Raw genomic sequence first — 25,694 nt, forward strand, 5'->3', positions numbered from 1 at the left:
TTATTATATTTTTGGAATTCTAAACATTTTTATTAAGTATGAAAAATAGAATCTTATGATTATTCAAAGAGTTACTGCCTCAAAGAGAAACTGCCTCACTATAAAAAAACAGCTATTGTCACCTTCTTAAAGTTACATTTTCAAGCTAGGTGTTCCTTTTTTATTTGTTTGTTAACAGACAATAGTGTTCTAACATCTAGTATTCTTCTATGATGAAGTAGTTTTCAAGCTTTTCATCTCAGCCAAATTTTTGATCTATCTTGCTCTTTTGAGCTTCTATCTTCAAAGCCTTGGAAGCCATACCATAAATTATCACATCTGTTCTAGACCAAATTGGTATTTAAAATATCTGGACATGTTCTCTATAACTTTTGTACTGGAGTAATTTATCTGCAGGGCTACAGAAGCTTCCAATTCAGAACACAGACACGACATTCACTGAAGAACTGACATTGGCGTAACTTAGCTTTGGATAAGTACCAAACAGAAATTAGAGTTGTCCTGTGAGAGCTGCATATTCTGTTCTCTTGGAAGCTGAGCAGTAAGTGGAAACAAGATAACTATAATTTTTATTTCTTTCACATTATGAACACGAATCAATCAGTTGTCATTCACACCACTGTTTTTCTAGGACTGTCTAGCCATGTAGGCACATCATTCGTGCCTCCTTACCTTGTCCAGAAATACTTTGGGAGCCTGACTTCAGTTACCACATGATTTCAAAACACCTGCTTCATCGGTAGAGGTCATCTAGCTTGCAACTCTGCCTATATAAGAATTCAAGTTTGAACCAAGCAATAGAGTCACCCAAAGTCTCCATAAAACCCCCAGAAAATTGCAGAAAAATTAGTCACCTTTTGTCTATGACTAACACTATGACTAAATTTGGTATAATACTGGCAGGGATTCCAGCCCCACATATATAGTATATGTATATATATGTATATATATACATATATGTATATATATAGAATATGTATAGAGTTGTAACAAGTGGAGCATCCATTATACGGGTTGGAAAAAACAAGTTTTCAGTATTGCTCTCTTCCAGAGACTAAGCCCACAAATCTCAAAACAGCATCCTAGATCTGAGATCACGAGTTGCTGAATGAAAGCAGTCAATGTCCCAGACCAGTCACTGAAGCTGAAATAGCTTTCATCCAGGCACATAACATGGTGGAGTGGATGCCGAGAAGGTAAGAGGGACATTCATTTTCGCATAGGAGTTAGAAAACTTTATGTACAAACTAAAATTTGAAGCCCTGAGATGTATATGTATTTCATTCTTGACTAGCACTGGCTGATAGCTACATAAACAATACTGCACCAGAAATGATATAGACTGCTTCTCCTCTCCTCTCCTCTCCTCTCCTCTCCTCTCCTCTCCTCTCCTCTCCTCTCCTCTCCTCTCCTCTCCTCTCCTCTCCTCTCCTCTCCTCTCCTCTCCTCTCCTCTCCTCTCCTCTCCTCTCCTCTCCTCTCCTCTCCTCTCCTCTCCTCTCCTCTCCTCTCCTCTCCTCTCCTCTCCTCTCTCCTCTCCTCTCCTCTCCTCTCCTCTCCTCTCCTCTCCTCTCCTCTCCTCTCCTCTCCTCTCCTCTCCTCTCCTCTCCTCTCCTCTCCTCTCCTCTCCTCTCCTCTCCTCTCCTCTCCTCTCCTCTTCCCTTTTTTCTTTTCTTTTCCTTTCTTTTGTGATATTTTTAGATCAGACAGGGCTTTGAATTAGTTTCCAACAAAGCTGTGTGTGTACAAGTGCCAATGCTCAGGCAGAACATGAAGACAACGAGGACAGTCTCTTTAGCAGCAGGGTGCTTTTAAGCCACATGAAAGACCACAGTCTGCATTTCCTTCCTTTACTCACGCATATTTGGAATTTATGCAGTTATTATTTCCCTCTGCACTCTCACATCATATATCCCTTCAGGGACATCTCCTAATTTTGGCCATACAACTTCTAAATTAGCGGAACTGTAATCACTCATTACCTATCTGAGCTTTAATACAGTGACAGCTGCAGTGAATTTTTTGCTGTGGCACAGACCGCTGAAGCCCACTGTCTCTGAAAACTCTTTTCTCTGACAGCGCAGTGTTATGTGGTTCAAATCTTCTGACAATATGTTCTAAAGCATGGTATACATATAAGGCAAGTACATCATGGCTTTCTGTGAATCTTGTGTTTATTTTTCTATGTCTTTAGCTCTCTGTGTCCTCTAATGTCTACCTATCAGCACTGCACAAATTAGCAGTAAACAAATACTTATCTCCATTTTCTTATCTCAAAAATGAAGCTTAAAACACCTTTTTATACAGTAGATTTTATTCTCTTTTCTTTCCAAGACTTCTTAGTAAAATCTGTACTAATAATGATGTTTCTATAATTACTCCTGTTATCAGCAGCAGCATGTATGGCAGCATGGCCAGTCTTACATATTATTTTCATACATATGTCTACTACCTATATGCCTATATGCTTGATTCAGCAACATTTATGGTGAATGTTCATGAGAGGTCTTGATATGTATTGTTTAAGAAAATATACACACTGAAGCACATTCTCCTCTCACTTGGGCAAGCCAACTTGTCACTGAGGACAATAAGAGCTGCTTCTATTCATGCTTAAATAATATTTGCATAAGGACAACGATTAAAGAATTTGGATTGTAGCCTGTGGTGGAAAGACAATATGAGATCACATAATTAACAACTATTCTGTAACAAAGATACATTAGAAACAATTTTAGATTCCATAGCTGACTTTGTTTTCTGAATTCTCGACTACATAATATTACAGTGGGATCAATTAATCAAGTTTAAATCATTTCAAGTTGTAGAAACTACAGACAAATGAAACCAGTCTTACACTCAAACCAGAAAAATACAAGTATATGAAATCCTTCTAGAGGACACCATAATAAAATACCTACCCAGAAAAGGTAGGATGAATGAACTCTATGGGAGTACCTTACTTTCCACATATTTGTCCAGCCATTACTTCGCTGCACTTACCCAGATAATCCTGTTCTTTTTATTTTTTTAAAAGGAGGGGCTGAGAGGAGGTTTCCACGGGTAAATTTTTTATATATAACCAACCAGTGAAGCAAGAATAGGTGTTTATTTGATTTGGATATAACTTACTGCACTAATGAAGGAACATCCCAAGTTAACTGAATATGAGTACTTGTATATCTGCAGAAGTCACTTCATGTTTGCCAAAGTATTCTTTATTTCTGAAAATGTAATTCTTGGAGGGAAGGCTGCATCCCCTTGCCAACTTGACTTGATATCTTGGGAAGAACACACAAAGTTTTACCAATCAAGAGTATACAAGAAAGGATTAGAGGGCATACTAACACAGCTGAAGTTTTATTAACCATATAGTAAAAGGTATAGTATTTAACACTTTAAAACACTGAGTTTTGTAGCATACTGCTATACCTGTAACTATGATCAATAATCAAATACATTAAAGCCCAAATGTTAATATCCTGGTGATTACAATACATAAGTGCAATGTGAACTTTTGTTTATTGACACAGGAAGGGAACAGATCTTCTTGCACAATGGCAATGCCCAAATGAATTCATCATTCATTTGGCCAAATGCTATTCCTTCTGATGTTCATAAATATCTTCATGGAAAATGTGATCACAAATACCTGAGGAAGGAGAAAGGACAAGCAAAAAATAACACAGAAAACATTGATATTTGCTCATGACTTAGTCAATCTGACTGCTGATATATGAATGACAGTGCAGAAAGATATAAGGGAGAATGACTGAGAAATATTTCTGAAGACACAAGCTGCTCAAGCTTAGACTTGCTATGTGACCTTGGGCAAGTCAGTTAGAACCAGATTGCAGAAGAATCTTGAAATCTATTTCAAGTGGCAATAACTTAGTTAAGAATTTCAGTGCCCCGTGAATCTTGGTGGTGTCCTTTAGAATGGGTGTAACAGTTCTTTCCTACCTGACAAGAAAGTGTTGTAAGCTATACTACATTGAAGATAATGAAATACTCATATCCTGTGCTAGTGAGTTATGTAGTCCATCGAGTGTTTTTATTATCTACTTTTGAGGCATGGTATTACATGTAGAAGAGACAAATTAGGTATAATTTTAATTCTTTTGGTAAAAATAAACTAATTCCATTTTCAGCTTCATGATTTAGATACTACCAAAACGTGCTTCCACCTGCTTGATATATTGAGTTTCAAGGTGTCAGTGGAATGAATGAATTCTTCTTGTCATTATTCTCTTTTACCCAATAAAATTTTCTTACAGATACATGAGGAGAGGGTTTATATGTTTTGTAATGTTTGTTTTAGCATTTTCATAGATTAGTTTCTGTACAAATTCAGAGCAAAGGAGGTCTCTTGCTCTTCAGAATTTACATTTTCATAACAGTTTCCTGCCCTTGTAAAGCAGTTTGTTTTCGCAAACCATATCAAACGTTTCCTTCAACAAACTTCAGGCACAAACATCTGTGATGATGTGTCACTATGTGGAGGGCAGTTAATAAACAGGCCTAGATTTTATTTCTAATAAAAATTGATGGAAAGCTTTACAAAATTTCTGAGAGCATGCCAAAGCCAAATGGTACTGAATTGATTTTTACCCGCTGCAGAATATCTTTTTTTTTTTTTTTTTTCACTTAAAAGTGCTCTTACCTGTGTAATTAGCAGACTGATACTAATTCCATTTAAGATCAAAACATTATTTTCAAACCATGTATCTAAGTATTCTTCACAACCCTAAAAAAGTACAGATGAATATATTTCAAGAAAAATCATTTCGACTATTCAATTCACATTGCATATTTATAGCATGCTGTTAGAAAATATGGAATACAACATTCTGCATTCCAAGATAGGATATTTACTCACCAGAAATCAAATAGTGATGTGTACTGCACATCTAATGATCTACACCAAGCAGACTGTAAATCTGATATTTTTGTATGGAAATGTACCAGATTCTGTAACTTAATCAAAATGATACTGCCTTTTGTATAACTGAGAGATCACTTTACCAGTAAAGGAAAGAATATTTTCAAGTTTTCAGTGATTCTCACTTGTTTATATCCTGATGTATATTTTTCAAATTACAGTCTATGATTATTATATTGCTGATTTTAAGAATATGTTAATCATTATAAAGCTTAAAATAGCTACAAACATAAAAAAACGTACAAATAAATGCTTTCTATACTTTGAAGTGATGATTTGATGACAAGAAACAGATTAAAATTCCAATCGGAAAAAAGGAAGAGAACACCAGATGTCATTTGACAACATCCTTTCTATTTTCAGTCTTGAATTGCCTACTGAATTATTATTATTATTATTTGCATTAGGCAGTCCTCTTAACACAGGATAATTTTCAGAAGAAAATATTATGTATCTATTTGCTTCAGATATATTTTATCAGGTGATGAGTTGGTCCCTTTGTATTAAGATATGGAGACGTTAACATGAACTGCCCTTAAACAACACATCTCACATTCCAACATCTTGCTCTTATTCTGTGCTGAAGATACTTTGGAAATCAGTAACTTGAACAGATGAAGTAATTGCTGTCATTCTATAAATAAGGAATAGTAATTACAAACAGTTCAATACTTTTCATATACTGACACTTCCCATTATCATTACTGATTTACACAGCATAGTTTATTGAATGCCAAGATGCTTACTACATCATAAATCATTATTAAATATCCATGCGATGTTGATTCTCTGATATTTGCACTCTTGTTTTCAAGTATCTGCCTACATGACTGACAGCTAAAGAGTAAAGAAAACAAGGTTTCAGAGTGACAAGTGACAAACTAATGATTATTATTAATATTTTCATATTTGCAAGGCAAGTCTTGATGGAAAACATGCTTTGAATATTTTTTCCAAAGTCCATTTAGTAGCAAAATTTATATCCTGCAAGGTACTTTTAAAATTTCTTACCATAGTATATGTTGAATTCCTTGGGATATCACAAAACCATTTCTTCAGGTTAGATTTTGTGCATGAACATGGGATCTGAGCATTGTTTTCCTTGTTTTTATTGTTTTCCCACTGTGTGACATTGTATCTTCCACAGCATTCCATCTAAAATAAAAGTGCTATAACTTGTAACTCCAATACTTAAAAAGTCTGTCTTGCAGATGAATTTTACCTCAATCAATGTCAGTGATTTGATTTAGACAATTAAATTAGATAGTTTTCCCCTATATTCATAAAAGAGAAGTTTCTGCAGAGGATAATTCAACCTCATGTAGTTATAATTTAGAAGGACATGCACAGGATATTTGGAGGCTTAAAAGGGATGTGTTCTTTATAGTTTTGGAAGGAGCACTCTTTTAAATTTGAAATGATTCCAGAACAAAAGCAAATAGAAAAAATATTGTGAATATTAAACAATTATCATTAACTGCAATTTATGACACTAGTGACTAATTCAGTATAGAAATTGTGCGTAAGCCATTAGTAAGGATGTGCTCAACATGAATTTCAACAAAGGAAAACATTATGAATGCTTTCTCTAATGAATGTAGTAAATGCAGACATATTTTATAAAACATATTAAAAAAAAAAAATACACAAACATTGCTTTCCTCCAACCTAGGAACTTAAAAAAAAGACAGATTTTGATAAGCTTTTTTTTTTCCTTTGCCAATTCTAGAGTCATATCTGCAAAACTTCTTGTTCTTAACAAGAGATCTTTAGAACATCTCCCTGTTTCAACCTGTGATTTCATGGAATTGATCTAGACATTTAGAAAATTCCAGAAATTTGTCATTCTGAATTATGTTGAAATTTCAAAAATGCCTATGCTTTCACTGTTGATTTTGTTTGTTTGTTGTGGAATTGTCATATTTTGTCTTAGAGATTGCTAAACAAAAATATCTAATGTTAGCATTTTGAAGAGTTAGCACAGAATATTCATGGTTCGGTCAGAAACTTTGGTAACAACTTCCAAAACAATTAATCTCATATACATTCTTTAAAGGACTTCTCCAAAAAGGAAACAAATTACACATTTGCAGACCACAAAAATGATTAACAAATTAATTTGAGACTTTAAGCATTATTTCTGAGAAAGGCTTGCTGCAGTATTTATTCAAATGCCTTCACAGTAGGAGTTCTGATTTGACCTGATACCCTTGCTACTTGCCAATTGTTAGCATTCAGACACATGCAGACCAAGTATCTTGTGATATCAAACACTGTTGAATACATTAGGGAACTCATATTTTCTTCAGCTGCAATAAATTTCTGTAAAAGGAACAGCATCCATTCCTAAATACATAGACAAGTGTGCCAAACAGCTAATCTCAACCATGCCTGTGTAAATTAAGGAATCTGCACACACACACACTCACCCCAATAGATATTAGTGGCAGATCCTAAAAAGGTAATCATTTATTAAAGGGAGTTATTTTGTACTTAATTAAGTTCTGATTTGTGTTTTCCTTACATTCTGCTGCACAGCATTCAGAATATTCCACACGGGTTCCTTCTCAGCCAGACTCTTATTCCCATAGTCAGAAATAACTTCATCAATTCTGTTGTTCCACTGATGGTAAACCTGTCAATAAATAAATGTTTAGAGCATTTGGTACGTGCTTATATAGATAACAGTGTGAATGTATTGTATAATCCTTGACCTTTTATTGATATTCAGATTTTGACAAGAGTCACTTGCAAGCAATCAGTTTGCCAAATATGATCTGAACCACGTCATAGCTATTGGACTCACAGTAAAGCAAAAAGCAGAAGGAAAAGATAAAGCACAAACGTAGCATTGGCAGGCAGAAGTTGCTTAGCCTAGATGTTGTCAGATGAGCCAGAGAACATAGTTTAGATGCAAAACAAAACAACAAAAAAAAGCCTTCTTCAACTTCATTCAGTTGCTATTGCTGTTCGAATAACGAAGTTCAAAACCTTGCACAGTGAATGACAAATAACTACAATTTAATATACTTCAGCAGCACTTTAATTAAGGTTGAGATCAAGTGAAATTACAAGTGAAATTTAATTGCAGTATTTCAACCATTTTTTCTGAACAAATAATCAACTCCAGAATGCATCATTCAGTTCAAATCTTGCAATATATAGAACCATAATATAAAATAGGGAGTACTCTATCATTATAAATTAACATTTTTTAAATAAATCTTGATGATACAAATTGACTTTGATGGCATAAAACTAATTTATTTGTGCTGTGCTGAACAGCAGCAGGCTTTGAAGAACCTTATAATGTTTATGAGGCAAGTGTCATGGGAGTATTCTCAAACAACAAATTTTGGAATTGCAGAACAGGGAAGAAGCAGGATCTTTATGCATTTGGTACAGAGTGTCTTCTGCACAGTACTTCGAGGGGTGCTCAAGCTATTGGAATTGCTATTTGTAGAGAAATTAACATTGGACAGTTATTACATAAAGTTTTAAGGCACTACAATTACTAGCAATAACAACTATGTTTGTATTTATCATAGAATCATAGAATCTTGTTTTTAAATCAAGGATATTCCATACAATTGATCTCTACTTGGATCTAAAATACAGGCTCAAATAATAAAACTGGTAATTCATGAGTATACATTAAATGCCCTGATGCAAATGACTCCTACTATCAATGGCACACTCGATTGCTATTATTACCCACAAGAAAAGACTGTCATCTAATGTTTTCTCCTACATCTTCTGAAGTCCGGGAAAAGGGGACTTTTCAGGTCATCTTTCAAAATAATAAAAAGAATATAATAAAAATAAGCTGTCCCTGTGTCACTGTTGATTCTACATGCCTGAGCAGAAAGAGAATGTTTTGCTGAAATCCAGAAAAAGACAAATTGAAAATTTCTTTTAACAATCATTTAACCACGCTGAAGTCTTTATATTCAAATCCTCTGTTGTGCCTGGTCAACATATAGAATACTGAAGTCCAAACAAATAGAGATACATCTGCAGTGAGAGCTATTAGATTATTTTTTTTTTAATTGACTACAAGAAAGTATTTTGTAATTAATAGCAGACTCATGTAATAATTTATTTACTTACCACCTCTTTCTTCAAAAATATCAGTGCTAATATGGCAATCTGGGTGAAAAACACCAGGACTTGAAAACACACATACTGAAAAAAAATTACACATTATTAATAAACATAATATTGAATAAGCAAGTGTCTTAATTTTAGCTGGGATGGAATTGTTATCTTCACCACTTGATGTGATGCTGTGTTTTGGTTCTAGTAGAAAAAAAAATGTTGATAACACATTTCTATGTGTTTATAGCTGATGCTTACAGTTGATGCTAAGCAGTGTTGTACAGAGGTAAGGCTATTTTCAGTGGAAGGCACAACAAGCTGGGAGGGAACAGAATTAGGAGAGATGACTGGAACTGGCCAAAGGGATATTCTGCACCATATGACATCATGCAGAAGGAGTTTTGAAGGGAGTGAGACTTTTAACATTAGGTAGGCTTTTAACATTAGATCAGGCTTCAAGCAATGCACAACTCATAGTTCAGAGCCAGTGTGAAAGCCACAACCTTCAGGGAAGTGTAAAATAAAAGCTGACCACAAGCAGCTGTGCTCCATTGAAGAAAACTCTTGTTTCGTTATTTCCTTTTTCAGTTCTTACTGTGAGACCTGGAAGTCTCACACTTAGGTAAGAACTCCTTTGACTAGAAGATGCAGAAAGAAGAAAACAAAGATAGTTCATGAATTTTGTTCATTTGCACTGAGACTAAATTTTCATCCACATTGCCTAATTTTCATACAACTTCATGAAAGCTAGAAATGAGACATTTCATTATCATCATTTAATAAGCCATCAAGCAAACACTAAATAAGTAGGGTAATAGCCAGAAAGAAGTAGAAAGAAGATTCCTGGACTCCTCACATCTCTCTGCCTACTGATACATTCATACAGAAATCTTCAGTTTTGTTCAGATTTCACTAAAACTAGGACTTTATCTACAAAGATCTTTCTATTAGCCTGCTATTTAAATACATCAGACAGGATCACTCTGGTTTCACCCACGTTTTCAAATAGGTTAATAACATTTGGAGTCTGATTCACACTTACTGTAACTAGTAGGCATCTGATTTTCTTAACATTTCCAAGGAATCCCACGACTGATGTAAAAATAATAAGAGATCCAACTCCAAGTAACATAAAAGAAACATGTACCACCATTTGGTTCTCACCTGAAGAAACTGCATATACATTGTGTTACTTCTTTTTATTCAGGACTTCCACTTACAAAACATAATCAAGGAAAAAAAATATCAAAAACAAATCAAACCAACAAACCACTAAAGCCTTTCAATGCCATTATTGAAAAGATGGAAACAGTGGAATGATGAAAGGACATCCTTACTGCAATTAGTCATGGAAGCCAAAAGGTGTATTTCATAAATTCAGATGATGGCAACATAGGAGACATGAGCAGAACATAGCTAAACAAGGTGAACAATTGTTTGTTCAGAAAAAGTTAGTAATGCATGTGCAAATCCTGTGTGGATATGAATAGAGTTCTTCCAGATGCAAATTCAGTGCAGTCCTCCCTCCTTGTGACTGGCAACTGTCCTCTTTCCCTTTTAATCATTTTTGCACAGACATGGAATCTAGCAGGAGGTTGTCATTATTTCTATCTCCAATGCTCTATCTCAGAAGTTCCTTACTGGATGGGTGAACTGGTGCTCCTCAGGCAGAGCTGAGAAAAACTATTCCTTAAGAGCACGGCTGTTGTCATGTGACTCAAACAAAGGACAAGTGCTAGCTGGCATTTATTCTGCCCAAATACCCAGTTAAATGATCTATAATATTGCCAAATGTGGGCCAAATGTGTTGTGATAAATTATATTTTAAAATATTGATAGATCTGGTTTATATTTCAATAATTCTTCTACAGGCTATACACCAAGTTAAATAAATAAATTGTATAAATTGTAATCATAAATAAATTTTACGTGTACTGATATATGCTGTATTCTATCCTCTTTTGAAAATCATACTGATGGAAAACGTACCCAAAAGAAAAAGAACCTATGCATTTCAATTCAACACTGCCACCTTGTGAAAAAGAAAAAACAGCTGCATTTGTTCGTTTACCTTACAAACATTTCAATCAAACAAGTGAAAATCTATTTATACTCACATAATACACCAAATAAATTATTTCTGTCAAATAAAAGCCACAAACCAAATGTCAAAAGCAGAACACCCAGCGCCTGGAAAAGAAAAGGATTATTGTTTTCACTTAAATTATTTTTAATAATTAATTTTAAGTTGATAAACAGGAAAGAAGAATAAAACACTTTTTTTTTTTTTTTTTACCAAGAAAATTCCATTGAAGACAGTTAAGGTTATTTTCCATGTTAATATTTTATCTCTTATTTTCATTCTTCTGTTTTCTGTTTTGAATTGCAGCTGAAAATATAATAATATATTTAGTCCACTTTTGAAGTTAATCTCCCAGTCACGCCCACTTAGTTCTTATCTTTGTGAGCTTTTTTGTTGTTGTAGAATGTAATAGGATGTGAAGAGCTTAACTCATTTCAAAGTAAACAAAGCCAAGAGATGCACTCTGTCAACAATAGTATACGGGCTCTCAGTGGAAGGACAAGCCCAGATGCTAAGCAAATCAACTACCCTTGAACAGATGTGGTGTGCATCAGGACCTGAGAACCAACAGTATCACTCTACCAATTAGATTAGTAGGTTATAGCACTTGCAAACATAGACAAAACATTAATGAAGTAACATTAGCATTGATGTTTTGAGCATGCTTTAGCATATTTCAGCAGGTAAGTCTCTTAGCACTGTAAAATATCTCATGTGGGGCTTTGCTTTTATGTATCAGCATTACTATTATCATTTTTTATACTCTATGGGTCTATCAAGATTCTTCCATTGAGAGAAACTCATATGTTTGCCCTCCCACTGGTTCCCTTTCACCTGTCTTGTATCTTCTGTAAACATACTCCAGCATTCCGGTCTGCCTGGATTGGTGATATAAGCTGGAGAGAGTCCAAGAGCAGAGTTAGAAGATGGTGGCTTCTGCAAGAGCAGCCTATTGCAATTGTCCAGTACCTTTCCCTTGTAAGGCAGACAAGCACACAAACGTGTACAGACTCATGAACATAGCCAGCATGTGCATACTCTTCAGAAAGTATTTTTTAAACCCAAAGGAATGTTTTTAAAAGGAATTGTATGTGGTTCTCATCTTTTGTCAGAATTACTACAGATTAATTACATCCTCCACCATTTGTAAAACAGAAGAAAATGATAAAGATGAAGCATTTATGATCAAAATTATCTTGCAATAATAAGAACTTATTTTACATACAAAATGCATGTTACATATGTATCAAATTTACTGATGAAAAGATTCAGCAAACACCAGTTTTTTATTTCTTATATTCTCATATTGTCATGTGAATTATAAAAATATAATTGCTAAATTGCAGAATGAAGAAAACTAAATCCTTCTCAAACTAGCTCTGAAATGGATTTGGGTCTATTATGCATCATGTAAACTTCAAAACTCTTACCAGATAAATTAGATAAATGCTTTTGCACTTTCCCTGGAGAAGATCCACTGCTTTTAAGAGCAATTGAATTTCATCAGAATTTTCAAAGCTGGAATGTATTAAACCATTGATTTTATGTATTGTTTTCATTTAAAAGAAAGAAAAAAAAAAAAAAAGCTTTAAATGGTTGCAAATTTCACTTGAATTCTGGCATCAAAAATGGTTCTTTTGTAATCACAGAGTTATAAAATGGTTTGGGTCATCATCTAGTCCCAACCCCTCTACTATAGGGACACCTATAGAACAGATTACTCTAATAATTATATAGTTGCAATGCTTTATTTTGAACCATTTTAACAGTGATTCAATTTCTCTTTAATCACTTATCTGGAAAATATTGTCTTTACAAAAGTATTCATTTTACATTTAACGGCTAAAAGAAAATCTTTAGCAGCTTTGAATATTTCTGTCTTACCTGAGAGAATACAATCTTATAGTGATGTTACTTCCTTATGTGCATCCTACGCACACATTTACACTTCTGTTGACCACCCCTTACTTCCTGGTTACAGAAGGCAGGCGGACAGATACTTCTTTTTTCCTGGCAAAGCTGTTTGCTGAATGCAGGACACAGTGTCTTGTGATTCCATTACCATGACGACAGTTTATTTCACATTAAAAAATGAGTACCAAAGCCTGAATTCAGCTCAGTGCTCGAACATATTTTCTTAACACAACCATACTGAGATGTTTACTGGTTGCATGACCCTGCAAAAAGTTAGATTGTGGATTTCAAATGGACACGTTTTCATACTACTAAGATTTGAGTATCTTACTGATTGGTAACATCTGCAAGAAAACATGAAGCAGCTGTCCTTGAGTCCAGTATCTCAAGCTTAACCAGCATATGTCTTACAGTCTATTTTAAAGATGCTGGGGAAAAAAAAAAAAAAAAAGAAAGAAAGAAAAAAAAAAAAACAACCCAAAACACTCCTCTGTGCCTCCTGTGAATGGCAGACCCTCCCCAGTACCCACATTTTCCATGTGAATCCTGCCTGTCTCCGCCTGCCAGCTCTCGCTGTCAGGCTATAGGCATCCCTGCACTCCTCGTCAGGCCTTCCGGGACCACCTCACGTTAAACCTATACCATCTGCACTCTCCCTGCCCCCCTCATTACTTCTGCCTGACTGAATGACGCGGACTCCTTCCATATTAGGACAGGCTAATTTCCAGCCCTGGCTAATTTCCAGCCCTTCCCATTACCCTTCCAATGGGCACCACCCCCCAGCCCGGGCGCGAATCGCCAACGCGCGGCGCGCCCTCCCGCCCGCCGCCTGAGCGTCCCGTTGCCATGGTGACGCGCTCGGCGCGGTGGACTCTCGCCCTCCGTTTCCGGGGTCTGCCCGACGGCGGTTAGTGGCTGGGGGGTTTAAAGGCGGAGGGGCTGTCCGTTCTTCTCTGCGGGTAGTAGAAGAGGTGAGTGGCTACTTAGAGCTTGGAGCAACTGCCCGGAGGGGGTGGGCTGCAGCTCCCAGCGCGCAGAGTGCAGCCGCAGGGAGATGCCCTTCCGCGGTGCCCTCTGGAAGGAGTGGTTTTTATCAACGTATCCCATGCCTTGCTCTGAGGGGAGAGCCGGGAGGGAGCGAAGGTGCTCTCTCCCTGCGAAGGAGCGGCTGTGAGCTGCTTCCCTGTCCCCAGATTGGGTGAGGAGAGGGATAAACGCTTTTCTTACCTGTTGCTTGCTTCTTCTGTGGTCTGAAGTGTTTAGAGCAAACTTCTGCTGCTCCTTCTGAAATTTGAAGCCAGCTATTCAGTATTTATATATTTAGCTCGCACTAAGTGAGTACACTCTTTATTTTGGCTGATGTGGTAGTGATAGGTAATATTTTCTTTGTGTAGCTTTGAAAGCAGATACGACTCTACGGAAAGTAGAATGTCAGAAGATATTGAAGGAATTGAAAAAGAAATAGAAAGTGAACTAAGTAGAATCAGTGTTTCTTCCTTTGAAGCAGATGAACCTGACACAGTGGTATCAGAGGAATCTGTGAGTGACACCGAGTCAGTAAGTGTTCAGACGGCTCATACTGCTTTTACTTGTGATTAAAAGTTGTACAGGATCTATAGGATATTCAAGTAGATGATCTAATATCTATAGGATATTAGTGTACTTAGTCATATGAGACCATTAATCATATAAATTTGATACACATGGTGGTTGACCAAGGCATCAATGCTGTTGTTTATGCGCTCACATGTTAAAATGCCAGCAGTCTTTACAACAATTTATACATCTAGAGAAGGCATTCCGTAATCTTTGGGAAGGTGATATTTTGAGTAGGAAATGTCTACATGGGAGAGAAAGTTGAAACATCAGATGTAGGTACATATCTTAAATGTTTATTGCACCAAAATTAAAATTAGTTTCCCTTCTGAAGGGGTTGTAACATCCCTATGGAAAAGATTCCATGCATTGTATGTTTTAGTTTTTAATTTTTTTTTTTTAGTTTTAATTTTTTAACTTTTGTCTTAACTCTTAATTTCTTTATCTGTGACAGTTACCAAGGAAATATTAATTGAAACATATTTCTGAAGTTTTCAGAAGATAAGCTACTAATTAGCTTATGTGTTCTAATGAAAATTTTATTAGAGTGTAAGAATGATAATTATTAATTGTTCAGTGGATGAGACAGTGGGAACAGTGAGAATTCCCAGCACCAACACTGTGAATAATTTTGGTAGCAAGTGCTACTAAACTTTCTTTGGTGTTTTACAGGTGAATCCTAACTGAATCAGTATTCTTGCATATTAAGTATTTACCTTTTGCTGTAGCAGTGAGATGAAAATGAAGAATTTACATGAACTGTCTTATTTTTCTAGATTTCAGATGATCTGCCAGATTCAGTTCTTTCCTATTTAAATTTCATAAAGAGCAGAAATCAAGATGCTGAGAAGGTTATACTGCAAGACTTAGAGGATGAAGAAACTACAAGTAAGCAGGCATCACAGCATATTTGTGCAATTCGTATTGTCACTAACAATCATCAGTAAAATGCAAACTTTTAAGTACAGCAAGCAGTAAAACCTATTGCATCAGCTTCTGAAAGCACACTGAGTCTCTAGGAATAAATTATGTAATGCTGTATTCTCAGATTAAGTTTCGTGTTTGAATTAATTTTTTCTTTCCTAAAAGTTCATTTCATGCTAAACTATAGAACAACACAAGTTACAGAATCGTTTTCTGAAACAGAACCTAGGACAGAATCTTCATGAGGATATGATATGATATGAGGTCACTACCAGCTAAAGTTAAGAGTGTAGATACAATGGAGACCCATAGGTTGTCTGCAGTTATCCAAGCTAGCATTAAATGAAATGGTCTTGCCATTGGGAGCAGCTTTTCTGTGCCAGCTGTGTGTCTAAAGTCAGGCTCATAGTTCTGGAATTCTCTGTTGCATTTTAATTATTCACAGAATTGTGGTCTTCAAATACATTTGATGTAGTTTTTTGGGAACAAAAGTTCAATATTATCTTTACATTTTGATATAGGGAAAGGTTACTTTACATCTTCCTATTTATAATAAGCTGTCTGTTGTTATTTTTGTAGTTCTTGTGACCTGCTTGTCACGAGTTCTACTAACTGTTTCTATGCCACACATGTTCAACTATTTTATACTGTGGAATTTTTTCACAAATGCAGTTTGCTCTCACTGGGCTTTTACAGCATCATAGCGTGTGTTCTGTTTTGGTTGTTGCTTTTTTGTGTTGTTTTAATTATTTTTGGAGAAAAGAATTTAAAGGAAAAAAATGCTTTACTTTTTTAAATATAAAGAAGTATAGTAGTTAGGTAGTATAGAGCAAAACTGGGTACTGCCAGTGGATTTTCTCTCTGTGTACTAAATTATATATTTCTTTCTTCTTTAGGTAATAGTCATGAAGTAATTCCTTGCTATGCTTCAGATAACTTGGCAGAATTGGCTTCTGAGTATAATGAAGATCGAGAACAATTTAAAAAAAGGGTATTTGCTATTTAAATGATGTATGTAGTGAACAAAATTCTATTCAGTATAGTAAATAATTTATGCTTGTTTAGATAGCTTCCTAATGAGACATATAGATATATTCAGTTTTATTTGTGTTAGACTATTCATATGGTATTAAGTTGCATTTGTTGATGCTGTTCTTTGGAAATGGGACTCAATGCAATGCACCACATTTATAAGTTAAAATTTGGATTCAGTTCTCTTTATCAGTCCTTGAGATGTTCAGCACTGCAATTAACAAAAAACTGAATAATGATTTCTTCTTTGTTCCAAGAATAATATTTCAATAGTATTGTAACACTTCTGACACTTTAATCTTACTCTTTTTATGATGATTAGAAGGATGTTAATGCCTGTAGCTCTCAAGGACAAATCAAGAGTTATGAACCTCAGTTCTTTTATATCTTAATGAGATTTGAGAGAATACTTTACTGAAAATTTTATAAAAACACAAACCTTAAATTCAACTGTGTTGAATTTAATCACTTTGTTTGTCACCTCTTTTTTATTAGTGAGCACTCTTGCAAACATGAATTTTTATTCTCTGAAGAGCATTGTTTAAAATAGCAAAATTATTTTCTGTGAATTTAGAACTTAATGTGTATCCCAAGCATGTGATGAAGGAGGAATAGATTAATTCTTGACACTGAAAAAAATGAATGAAATACAGCAAATCTTGGTGTCCATAGCATTGTTTTCAAATAGACTGCTTAAAAGTGTATGAGCGACTCATTCTTTGACTATGTCCTTAACAGATTGGATGCATAATTATAGTGCTTCTATAGAAAGTAGAACAAAAACAACCCCCAATACAAAGTTTATTTTTCCAAGCTAAAAATGCAAAATACACTTAAGTAAATAAATAACAGAGAAGTACTGTTTTTTCAAGGGGAATTATGGTAATATTTCTTACTCTAGAAAATATCTTTTGACTGTCCCATTTTCATTATTCAGTGTTCTAAGGATAGCAGACAGCAGTGAGTTTCATTGTAAGATGAAAAACATTATGCTTGTTCTGGGAGATTTGTATAATGTTCTGCTTTTAATTTTTGTTTCTTAATGACAATCTAAACTATGTTAGGTACTATTTGAAATTGAAAACGAAGACCTGAAAGTTCTTACGACTCCTAGTTATAATAATCAGTCTGTCAGTGAAGTAGTCACTGATGACCTCTTTCTCACAGGTAAGCAAGTGCATTATTCATTTGCTTGTGTTGGTTACTACTTCCTACTTTTCTGTTTTCATAAGAATCATAATACTCTGTGTAAAAAATAATAATAATAATAATAAAAATAAAAATAAAAAAATACACATTACAACCTGCAGTAGCCTTCATGGACTGCTTGTGGTTTATCTAATTTTGGAATCGCAGACTGATCGTTGTCTTCAATGTCTCAATAGAAATTTATTTCAGAAAATATTACCCTAGAAACACCTAAGTAGCCCACAAGTGGAAGCCAGATTGGAGTCAGTAAAATGATGCTTATTCTTTAGCCACAACTTGTTTTATTTTTTTATACTCACATTGGTTTGGATTGTGTCCATTTGCCCCAGCCTTTGCATGTTTTCAAGTGGAATACATCAGATATAAAAACCCCTGCTAATAGCCAGAGAAGGCATTTATCTTGAACACAGTGTAATCCTGGCACACACACTGGTAGAATAGATATTGCTGTGGCAGCACCAGAGGATGCAATAATAAGTGTTCATCATAGTTCACATGGTATAGTATAAATCATTCAAAGAAAGTGCTAATTGTAGCTCTGATTTCGTTGGGGATATATATTGCTGGCTATATCAGCACAGAATCCTTTGGGTTGTATTTCTTTATCAATGCATAAAGACCATGTCCTCCAAAGCTTATTAAATTGAATAAAAGGTTTGTTTGCTTGATTACAAATTTGTAGCTGGTGTTGAAATGAATATAAGCCTTACTTATCATGAAGTAGAAGAAAAATGTAGGCAAGAATTTGAGCAGTGGGAAAAAAGACAAAGTGAGATTGAAGATGACAAGAGGAAAAAGTGGAAAGCTGAGAGAGAAGCACAGGAAAAACGGAATGAAGAAGACCATGCCAGAAGGGTGCAGCATTTGGAGAAATTTGAGGCTGAAAGAATGGAATTAGAGCTTCTGCACAAGGTGATTAATGATGCTTAATGGTTTTGCCACCTAGATTAATTGAACTCAAGATCAAATGTGAAAAAGAGAGTGCTGTCCCAGATTTTATGATCATCCTGAACTCTACCTACCTTCCTGATACTAAACGGACACATAAGACATATTTAAGAACTATCTATTGAGATCTTTTTTATTGTGTTGATTGACAGTGAATCTACATTAAATGACAAGTTATTTGTTTGACTTTGCCTGTACAGAATTTTTACAATACTACAACAGTACTGGAAATCAGAGTTGTGAGTTGTTGTTACTCACAAACTAAAAGTGGCCACTGTGTGTTAATACTTTGGATCACCCGCTCCAAATACACATTTAGATGAGAAATCGTAGTTAAAGTAATCTGAACCAAAATCATTCTGTTCATAAATGCTCATGTTGGGCTTCATCTGGGTGGAAGTCACAATACTCCTTGTTCTTGTCTGTGTCTGAGAGACTGAGTCAGGATTCATTTGAGTTCCATCATGATGGAATATGGCTTCACACTTTGGTTGCATTATTAGAGAATATAGTCATGTGTTACCGTTGTGTAGAGTCCATAACAAAAGGATAAAATTTGGTAATTTTCTGCAAAAGAGAATAAGGAAATTAAATAATTTAATCTTCAGACATTGTATTTGTGAAGCCAACATTTTCTTATTTAGTCTAACTATTTCTGTAGCAGGAGACATGTTAATACTTCATATTCAGATAAGTGATTTGTTAATAGCTGAGCATTTTGGTTGCAGCAAGGTAATTTAAGTCACCAAATTTAAGAAAGGGCTTAGTAAGTGAAAAGACTATTGATCTCTAAAAGCCCATGAAGTGTCTGAGATAATTCTGTGGCCTGCTGAAAACAGAGCTGTTTTTTCTCTTCTTTGATTTCTTGAATCGTTTTTGAATGGAGAATAGCTTTCTTTCTCTAGACAAAATGAATTGTCATGTTCCTCTTGTGATAATTTGGTAACTCTATGGTTAGCAGAGGTGAACTCACTTTACAGAGATGAAAGATGTAGACTAACCTTCTCTATTAGAGAAGAATTGACACTTCCATGTTTCTAAACATGCATGAAAAGCAATGTTTATCTTCCTGACTCTAGGATGAAAGAAGTGCTGGCTTATTTATACTGGTTCTTTCATATACTGCTGTATATTTAATTTGGCTGATACTGATTTATCTTGTTTCCACTAGGAATCAGGTAGCTCTCAATCAGCCTCTGGTTTTTACAGTTATTCTCTGTTGATTGTCAATCGGGTGTAATTCTAGACACAGACTTTCCTTTTTTCTTCCCATGGCAAACAAGTTCAGTTAAAAACTTTCCTTCAGCTTCACTGAAAAAAAATTCCTGTTTGAAAGATTATAGGATTATCAGAAACATACCAGCACAAAGCTGATGTTTATGCTACTTTCAGAACTTTCATTTATGATATGTTGCTGCTATAATGTACCTCTTCTTTGAATAGTGTTTTCATATGCGTAGCTTTCATTTTTGATTGTACAGAATTTGAAGTAGTACAGTAGTGCAGAGGAGAGTGGCAGTTGTTTGGACCAAATACTGAGATGGTAACTCTCTGAAGGTACACATCTTTCAGTACTTGACCAAATCTGCATTAATTTGAATGCCAAATTGTTTATTTTGGTACTTACACAGCTGAGTTTCTCATTTGAGTGCAGGCATTCATTCACCAAAGTTGGTAATTTTAAAGTCAAGATGGAGGAGTTGAAGGAGAGGTTATTTTGTACAGTAGGTTTTGTACAATAATCATTTAAGTTGATTTATTGTGCAGAAACAACAAACTGTGATGGAAGATGAATTACAGAAGGAAAAGAAAGCTTGGAGAGACAAAATGATGCAACACGAGGTACAGTTATACAATAAGTTTTTCTTGAAAGACTATGAGGTTGCTGTCATATTAGAGAATATATCTTATTATATAATTGCTGTCTATTAATAGTAAACTTCTGCCAAAACCTGCCATATTTTAAAAGTGGTTGAAGTCTATCGTAATTGTTGAAGTCTGTCATAATTGTTATTTTGGCCTAGGAATTAATCGTGAAGCTACAGCTGCAAATGGAACAGGAGAAAAGGGCATTTGAAGAGCAGAAAGCAGAAGAAAATAAACACCTGACAGAACAACGGAATACAGCAGCTGTGAAAATCCAAGCTAGATTTAGAGCCTATTTAGTCCATAAAGAGTATGCTCCCATCTTAAAACAGTGGAAAGATGAAATAAAAAAGAAAAAGAAAATACAAGAAGAAATTGAGAGAGAAATGAAAGTAAGAGAGGAAAAAATGAGGAGGCGAATGGAAGAAAGAATGCAAAATAAAAAAGAAGAGAAAAAGAGACAAGAAGAGCTAGAAAGACAGAAGTATTTGGAACAGGTAGGGAGATGTAAGGAATATGAGAAAAAGAAAGCAAGTCTGAGACTGGAAAGAGAAAAACAGCTGCAAATAAGAGAAAAACAAAAAAAAATAAGAGAAAAAATAGCTAAAGGTATGATAACTGAAAATGGAGAAAATAACAAAGAAAACATAAAAGAGGATAAATTGACAAAAAATATGGATGTATTAAGAGATGAGAAAAAGGAACTAAATAAACAAGTAGAGGAACAAAAGGAAGAGCAGACTGAAATGATGGGTGGAACAAACAGTGGGATGATTTCAATGGAAAGAAAATTGACACCAACACTGCTAATCTCTGAGAAGGGGGACTCTTCTCGAGTGAATAATGAAAACATATGTATTAATTTGGTAACATATGTAGAAGAAAATTACTCACAAACAAAAGAACTTAATAAAGAATCTTCACATTTCCACACTTTGAAGGATGAATCTGTTGATTTTGGAGCAAATTACATCGTAGAAAATAATTCAAATGATACATGCAGCAGTCAATCAAATGTCCAGTTAAATGCTACTAGTACAGATGACCAAGATCAATTTTCTCTGTCTGAAACAATAAAGAAAACTGTATTTCTAATGGAGGATGCTAATGAGGAAGTCATAAAGAACTGGGACACAGTTCAAGAGGTATCTAAGTGTTCCAATAGATTAATTCTTCCCAGTGATATTGAAAAAAAGAGAATGAATTGGATGCGCACATGTAAATCTTGGTCTAAAATATATGAAGAAAACCAAAGAAAGATACCAAATATTAAAAAACGATTAAGGAAAACTTCAGTAAACAGGATGCCTCCATTAAGTACACAGAAGATAATTCATAGTGGTCCTTGGAGTACTCTGCAGCAGGTAACTTGGCAGATTTAGAATGAAATTGGAAGCTGAACCATCACTGTTTTTTTTCTTTTTCGGTGTTTTTTTCTTTCTTTTTTGGTTGGTTAGCTGGTTGATTTGGGTTTTTTGTTGTTGTTGTTTTTACTTCGTTAGCTGTGGTTTTTTTGTTTTTTAAAGCAGAATGTTATTTTGGAAAAGTGCTATTTGGGGGGGAGAAAATTATCATTGGGAAGGATATAGATTTCAGTGGGAATTGTTCCTCTGCACAAATGGTAAATAAGGCCAATGAGAATGATGTTTGAATTCCTGTTGATCATTTTGGAGCAGAGTGATGTTTCTTCAGATATAGTATCTTGAAATTATAGAAGGTAGGAGGTCTTAGCTTCTATTTTCAACTAAATTAAAATCGCTTTGCTTTTGTATATAGCTCTGCACTTAAGCTTCTTCCATATCTGTCTTCTTCAAAATTCTGAGAAAGACCAATTTCTTCCAGAATCAAGACATAATTGATGGTCAACATATAGGTGTTCTTTTGCCATAAAGAACACCTTGGTTCCAGCAGTTATGGAGTATCACTGTGTGCTTTCTCTATGCTCTCATCTTTGTATCCACTCTGATGTGACATACTGGACTACAAGCTCCTTCAATATGAAATATTTCCATCTGTTCACATGCACTCATGGTAGCATGATGGGAAATAATTGATGCTATTAATGTATTTTTTTTTTTTTAGTTTTAATCTTACATTCAAATTCAGTATCATTAGTACAACATCAGTTTTATTTGTTTTAAAGTGAATGTTGAAATCAAACTGTCTTTTTATATTTTTTCCCCTTTAATAGATTAGACCTATCAATGTGAAAAGATTAACATATTTGTTGTTTACATTCTTTAAAGTGTCAATAGAATGTAGCTTTGTCTCTATATAGAGAAAATAACCAGAATGTGATGTTCTATAATAAATGTTCAATATAGTGATAAACAAGATTAACTGTTACGTTAATTATCATGTAGATCACAACACTTACACTTGAAGATTTGCAAGCTTGTAGCCTCTCAACACTGTCAGAGTGTTCAAATCTACAAGTTTTGACTCTGAGACGCTGTGGATTAGTTGCATTGGAAGGGCTAAGTAGCTGCAAAGACCTGAAGTATATCAACATGGAGGTACTAAGCATATTTGATTCTTTATCATAACTGGGTGAAAACTGTCAGTGTTGCTGTTCAGGTGGTTGTGCAATTGCATCCAAATGAATGTAGAGTCATAAAAACATAGTACCATCTAGATTGGAAAAGATTTTTGAGAGGGTCAGAGCTTGTGGTTTGCTCCTACTGCCACCCTGGACAGCATGTAGATTTTAGTGCTTTGAAAAAAGCATAGGAGTATCAATAAAATACTCCCCAAAATAAACTGAATTACAGAAGCAGATTTGCATTGTACATAGCAATTTGCATTGCACTAAAACAGCATCACACAAATGAATCAAACAATGCTAAGAAAAGTGATAGTATCAGCCTAGTATTATATATTAGTATATATAGTAATTAGTATTACTATCACTAGATTGGTAAGATATTCATTACTTCAGTCTACCTGAGATCACAAATGAATAGGTAGGTACTGTTCACCATAGCAGGTGTTCAGCTTAGGCAGGAGTAGGTCCTTTGAAATGCAAACCCTGGACATTAGTGAAAATTACTCACATAAATGCTTTAGGAATTATATGTTACATGTGAGACATGATCTCTGGGTACTTGTTACTGCACATTATCTAACAAGATCTTCTAAATTTAACTTTTAATTATGATACAAAACATTTTTCTGTATGGTGAATCTTATTTCTGGAATTTAATTTACATGAAACAACTCTTCAATTTTTTTTCATGTTGTTTAACAACACTCACTCATAAGAAAGTTAGTGTGCCCTCATTATTCATAGTAGACTTGTGAGTAAGCAACATCTGTTCTTTCCAGTGTATTTTTTTCTTTACTTTTCTCAGTTGACATCAATTCAAAATGTAATTTCTGTGATTCATTAATTTTTGGTACATTGATCTATGAAAGCACAATAGCAATATGAGCATAATATACATATCTAAGCTGATAGTCTTTCTAAGTCTGATATTTTTATGCAAAAAATTCTAGGTCAAATAATGTTGTGTATGGAACTGTTTCAGTTTTTTTGTTGCTGTTGCATTTTGTTTTGTTTCATTTTTATTTTATTATGAAATTTTATACTCTAATATACAGGATTGTCTCACTGGGATACATCAGAATACTTTGAAGGAGGAAACTTTTAGAAGATTCACTTCTATTTATGCTTTACTCATACCTTAATAATACACACTGATAATAATAATACTTTGACTGTACTGACTGATTAGGTTGTTGTCTTCCATGCAGTCTTAATGCAGAAACAGCCTCTTTTGTGAGTAATCAGTGTTATGGCTTCTAAAGGAGCATTAGTGCATCTTTGCCTGCAGCTGAAGCTAGCACCTAAATCTTGGTGGGAGTAGGAATTAGACTTTTTGGCTTAATCTGTTGGTTGCTAAGGCAAGGAATTTAATTTTTGTTTTGTTTTTTTTTGGGTATCTGCTGGTGGAAAAGCAAAAATGAGCATCAAGGGCAGCAAATAGTGAAATGAAAATCAGACAAAGCATTATTAAAACAGCCAGAGGAGAGAGATGTTAAAAGAGCAAGAACTTTTGGAGAAAGAGTATTAGTTAAGAACGGTTAATGTTAGTAACCAAAAGACTTCTAAATGCAAATTTTCATTTTTAGTAAATAAAATTCCATCGAAGTTAATACTGTCTTCATTAATATCTAGAAAATACAGTGTTTGCTATGAATTTTTCAGCTCAGTTTCCTAGGCTTTGAGAAGCTAGCAAAGTGTATTTGGAAAATATCTCTGTATCCTCAGATTCTCCTTACACTTTTTGTTTCAGCTTCTGGGTGTTTTCAGAGCCAGAAAGCAATGTGAGTTACATCTTTGTTGTATACTAGTTGAACACAGAAATGCAGGTTCTGATTCATTAACATATTTTCTTAATGGAAAAAAATAGAGATGCCCTTACTCCTAGCTAGAAGTGTAAGGTAAAAGTAAGTGATGGTGACAATCTACTATATTTTTACATTTAATTCTGCTGGTTCACTGCAGATGCTGTTTAATATTCCAGTTTTCCTTTGTTACAGGAAAACAACATTCAGGTAATAGACTGTGAAAATCTGGAAAATCTCTGTATTCTGATTCTGAATAAGAACCAACTTTCATCAGTTTGTGGCTTGAATGGTTGCATAAATCTCCAGAATCTTGAACTTTCCTACAACAGAATCACTCGAATTGGTAAGAAAATTAATGAAAAGTTATTTCAGTTTGAATAACTGAATATTTGTACTGCTCATATGCAAGGTTATATTTCCCTTAGATTCAGAGCCAGCAACAGCTAAGCCCAAAGAGAATGAAGCAAAAGATTTAAGACACCTGTATTTTATACTGTACTCAACTTCACATTTATTTGTAGTATGGCTTAGCAACAGTATTTCTATGTATAAGTCATTATCCCTGAGTGTGCTAACCACACTAACAGTGGACCACAACCTTTCATTCCACTAACATGCTGCCCATTCTGGTTCCAAACTATTTTTCCATACTTACTTCTCTCTCTTGCTCTTCATTGCTGCTGATTGCCCCAAAGCTGGGAAAAAAAAAAAGTTTAACATGCAGTCATGCAAC

General features: G+C 34.7%; 2 protein-coding genes across 16 annotated transcripts in view; one reads left to right on the plus strand and one right to left on the minus strand.

Annotated features, from left to right (window-relative positions):
* Positions 1-3,089: 3,089 nt before the first annotated feature.
* TSPAN19 (tetraspanin 19) lies at positions 3,090-13,883 on the minus strand. 8 transcript variants are annotated; one of them, XM_031589639.2, is made up of 12 exons: positions 13,795-13,883; positions 13,007-13,299; positions 12,553-12,640; positions 11,957-12,018; positions 11,336-11,428; positions 11,157-11,229; positions 10,082-10,212; positions 9,052-9,126; positions 7,466-7,576; positions 5,953-6,096; positions 4,663-4,746; positions 3,090-3,651 (listed from the first exon to the last, which is right to left on the minus strand). In XM_031589639.2, the coding sequence occupies exons 4-12, from the start codon at positions 11,978-11,980 to the stop codon at positions 3,580-3,582; spliced, it is 807 nt and encodes a 268-aa protein (XP_031445499.2). In that variant the 5' UTR covers positions 11,981-12,018; positions 12,553-12,640; positions 13,007-13,299; positions 13,795-13,883; the 3' UTR covers positions 3,090-3,579. The 8 variants fall into 8 exon arrangements, with proteins under 8 accessions (XP_031445499.2, XP_031445500.2, XP_089995583.1 ...); XM_031589640.2 differs by having other exon boundaries at positions 13,007-13,148; positions 13,795-13,877; XM_090139457.1 differs by having other exon boundaries at positions 13,007-13,148; positions 13,567-13,875.
* LRRIQ1 (leucine rich repeats and IQ motif containing 1) overlaps positions 13,869-25,694 on the plus strand; it is a 99,134-nt gene continuing 87,308 nt past the window's right edge. For 5 of the 8 annotated variants that reach the window (XR_016466171.1, XM_090139408.1, XM_090139421.1 and 2 more), the window contains exons 1-10: positions 13,869-14,007; positions 14,431-14,593; positions 15,409-15,520; positions 16,453-16,547; positions 17,653-17,755; positions 18,480-18,709; positions 20,513-20,587; positions 20,770-21,975; positions 22,975-23,127; positions 25,154-25,304. Coding sequence is in view for 7 of the 8 variants with exons in the window: in XM_090139408.1 (XP_089995534.1) it covers positions 14,465-14,593; positions 15,409-15,520; positions 16,453-16,547; positions 17,653-17,755; positions 18,480-18,709; positions 20,513-20,587; positions 20,770-21,975; positions 22,975-23,127; positions 25,154-25,304 (2,254 nt within the window). In the remaining variant the exon portion in view is untranslated. Of the gene's footprint in view, positions 14,008-14,430; positions 14,594-15,408; positions 15,521-16,452; positions 16,548-17,652; positions 17,756-18,479; positions 18,710-20,512; positions 20,588-20,769; positions 21,976-22,974; positions 23,128-25,153; positions 25,305-25,694 lie in introns of those variants that run through there. The other 3 variants (XM_090139418.1, XM_090139410.1, XM_090139438.1) reach the window with 3 other exon arrangements.

This window comes from Phasianus colchicus, chromosome 1 (genome assembly GCF_987193195.1).
Source record: "Phasianus colchicus chromosome 1, bPhaCol1.hap1.1, whole genome shotgun sequence".
In the NCBI taxonomy this organism is placed as follows: domain Eukaryota; kingdom Metazoa; phylum Chordata; class Aves; order Galliformes; family Phasianidae; genus Phasianus; species Phasianus colchicus.

Excerpts from the sequence above, each read along its gene's own strand:
- TSPAN19 (XM_031589639.2), bottom strand. The coding sequence starts at position 11,980 with ATGTTTACAGAAGATACAAGACAG. Across the intron at positions 9,127-10,081 it reads TCAGATGCCTACTAGTTACA|TATGTGTGTTTTCAAGTCCT; the intron begins GTAAGTGTGAAT and ends ATTTTTTTTCAG. Across the intron at positions 6,097-7,465 it reads TGAATGCTGTGCAGCAGAAT|ATGGAATGCTGTGGAAGATA; the intron begins GTAAGGAAAACA and ends CTTTTATTTTAG.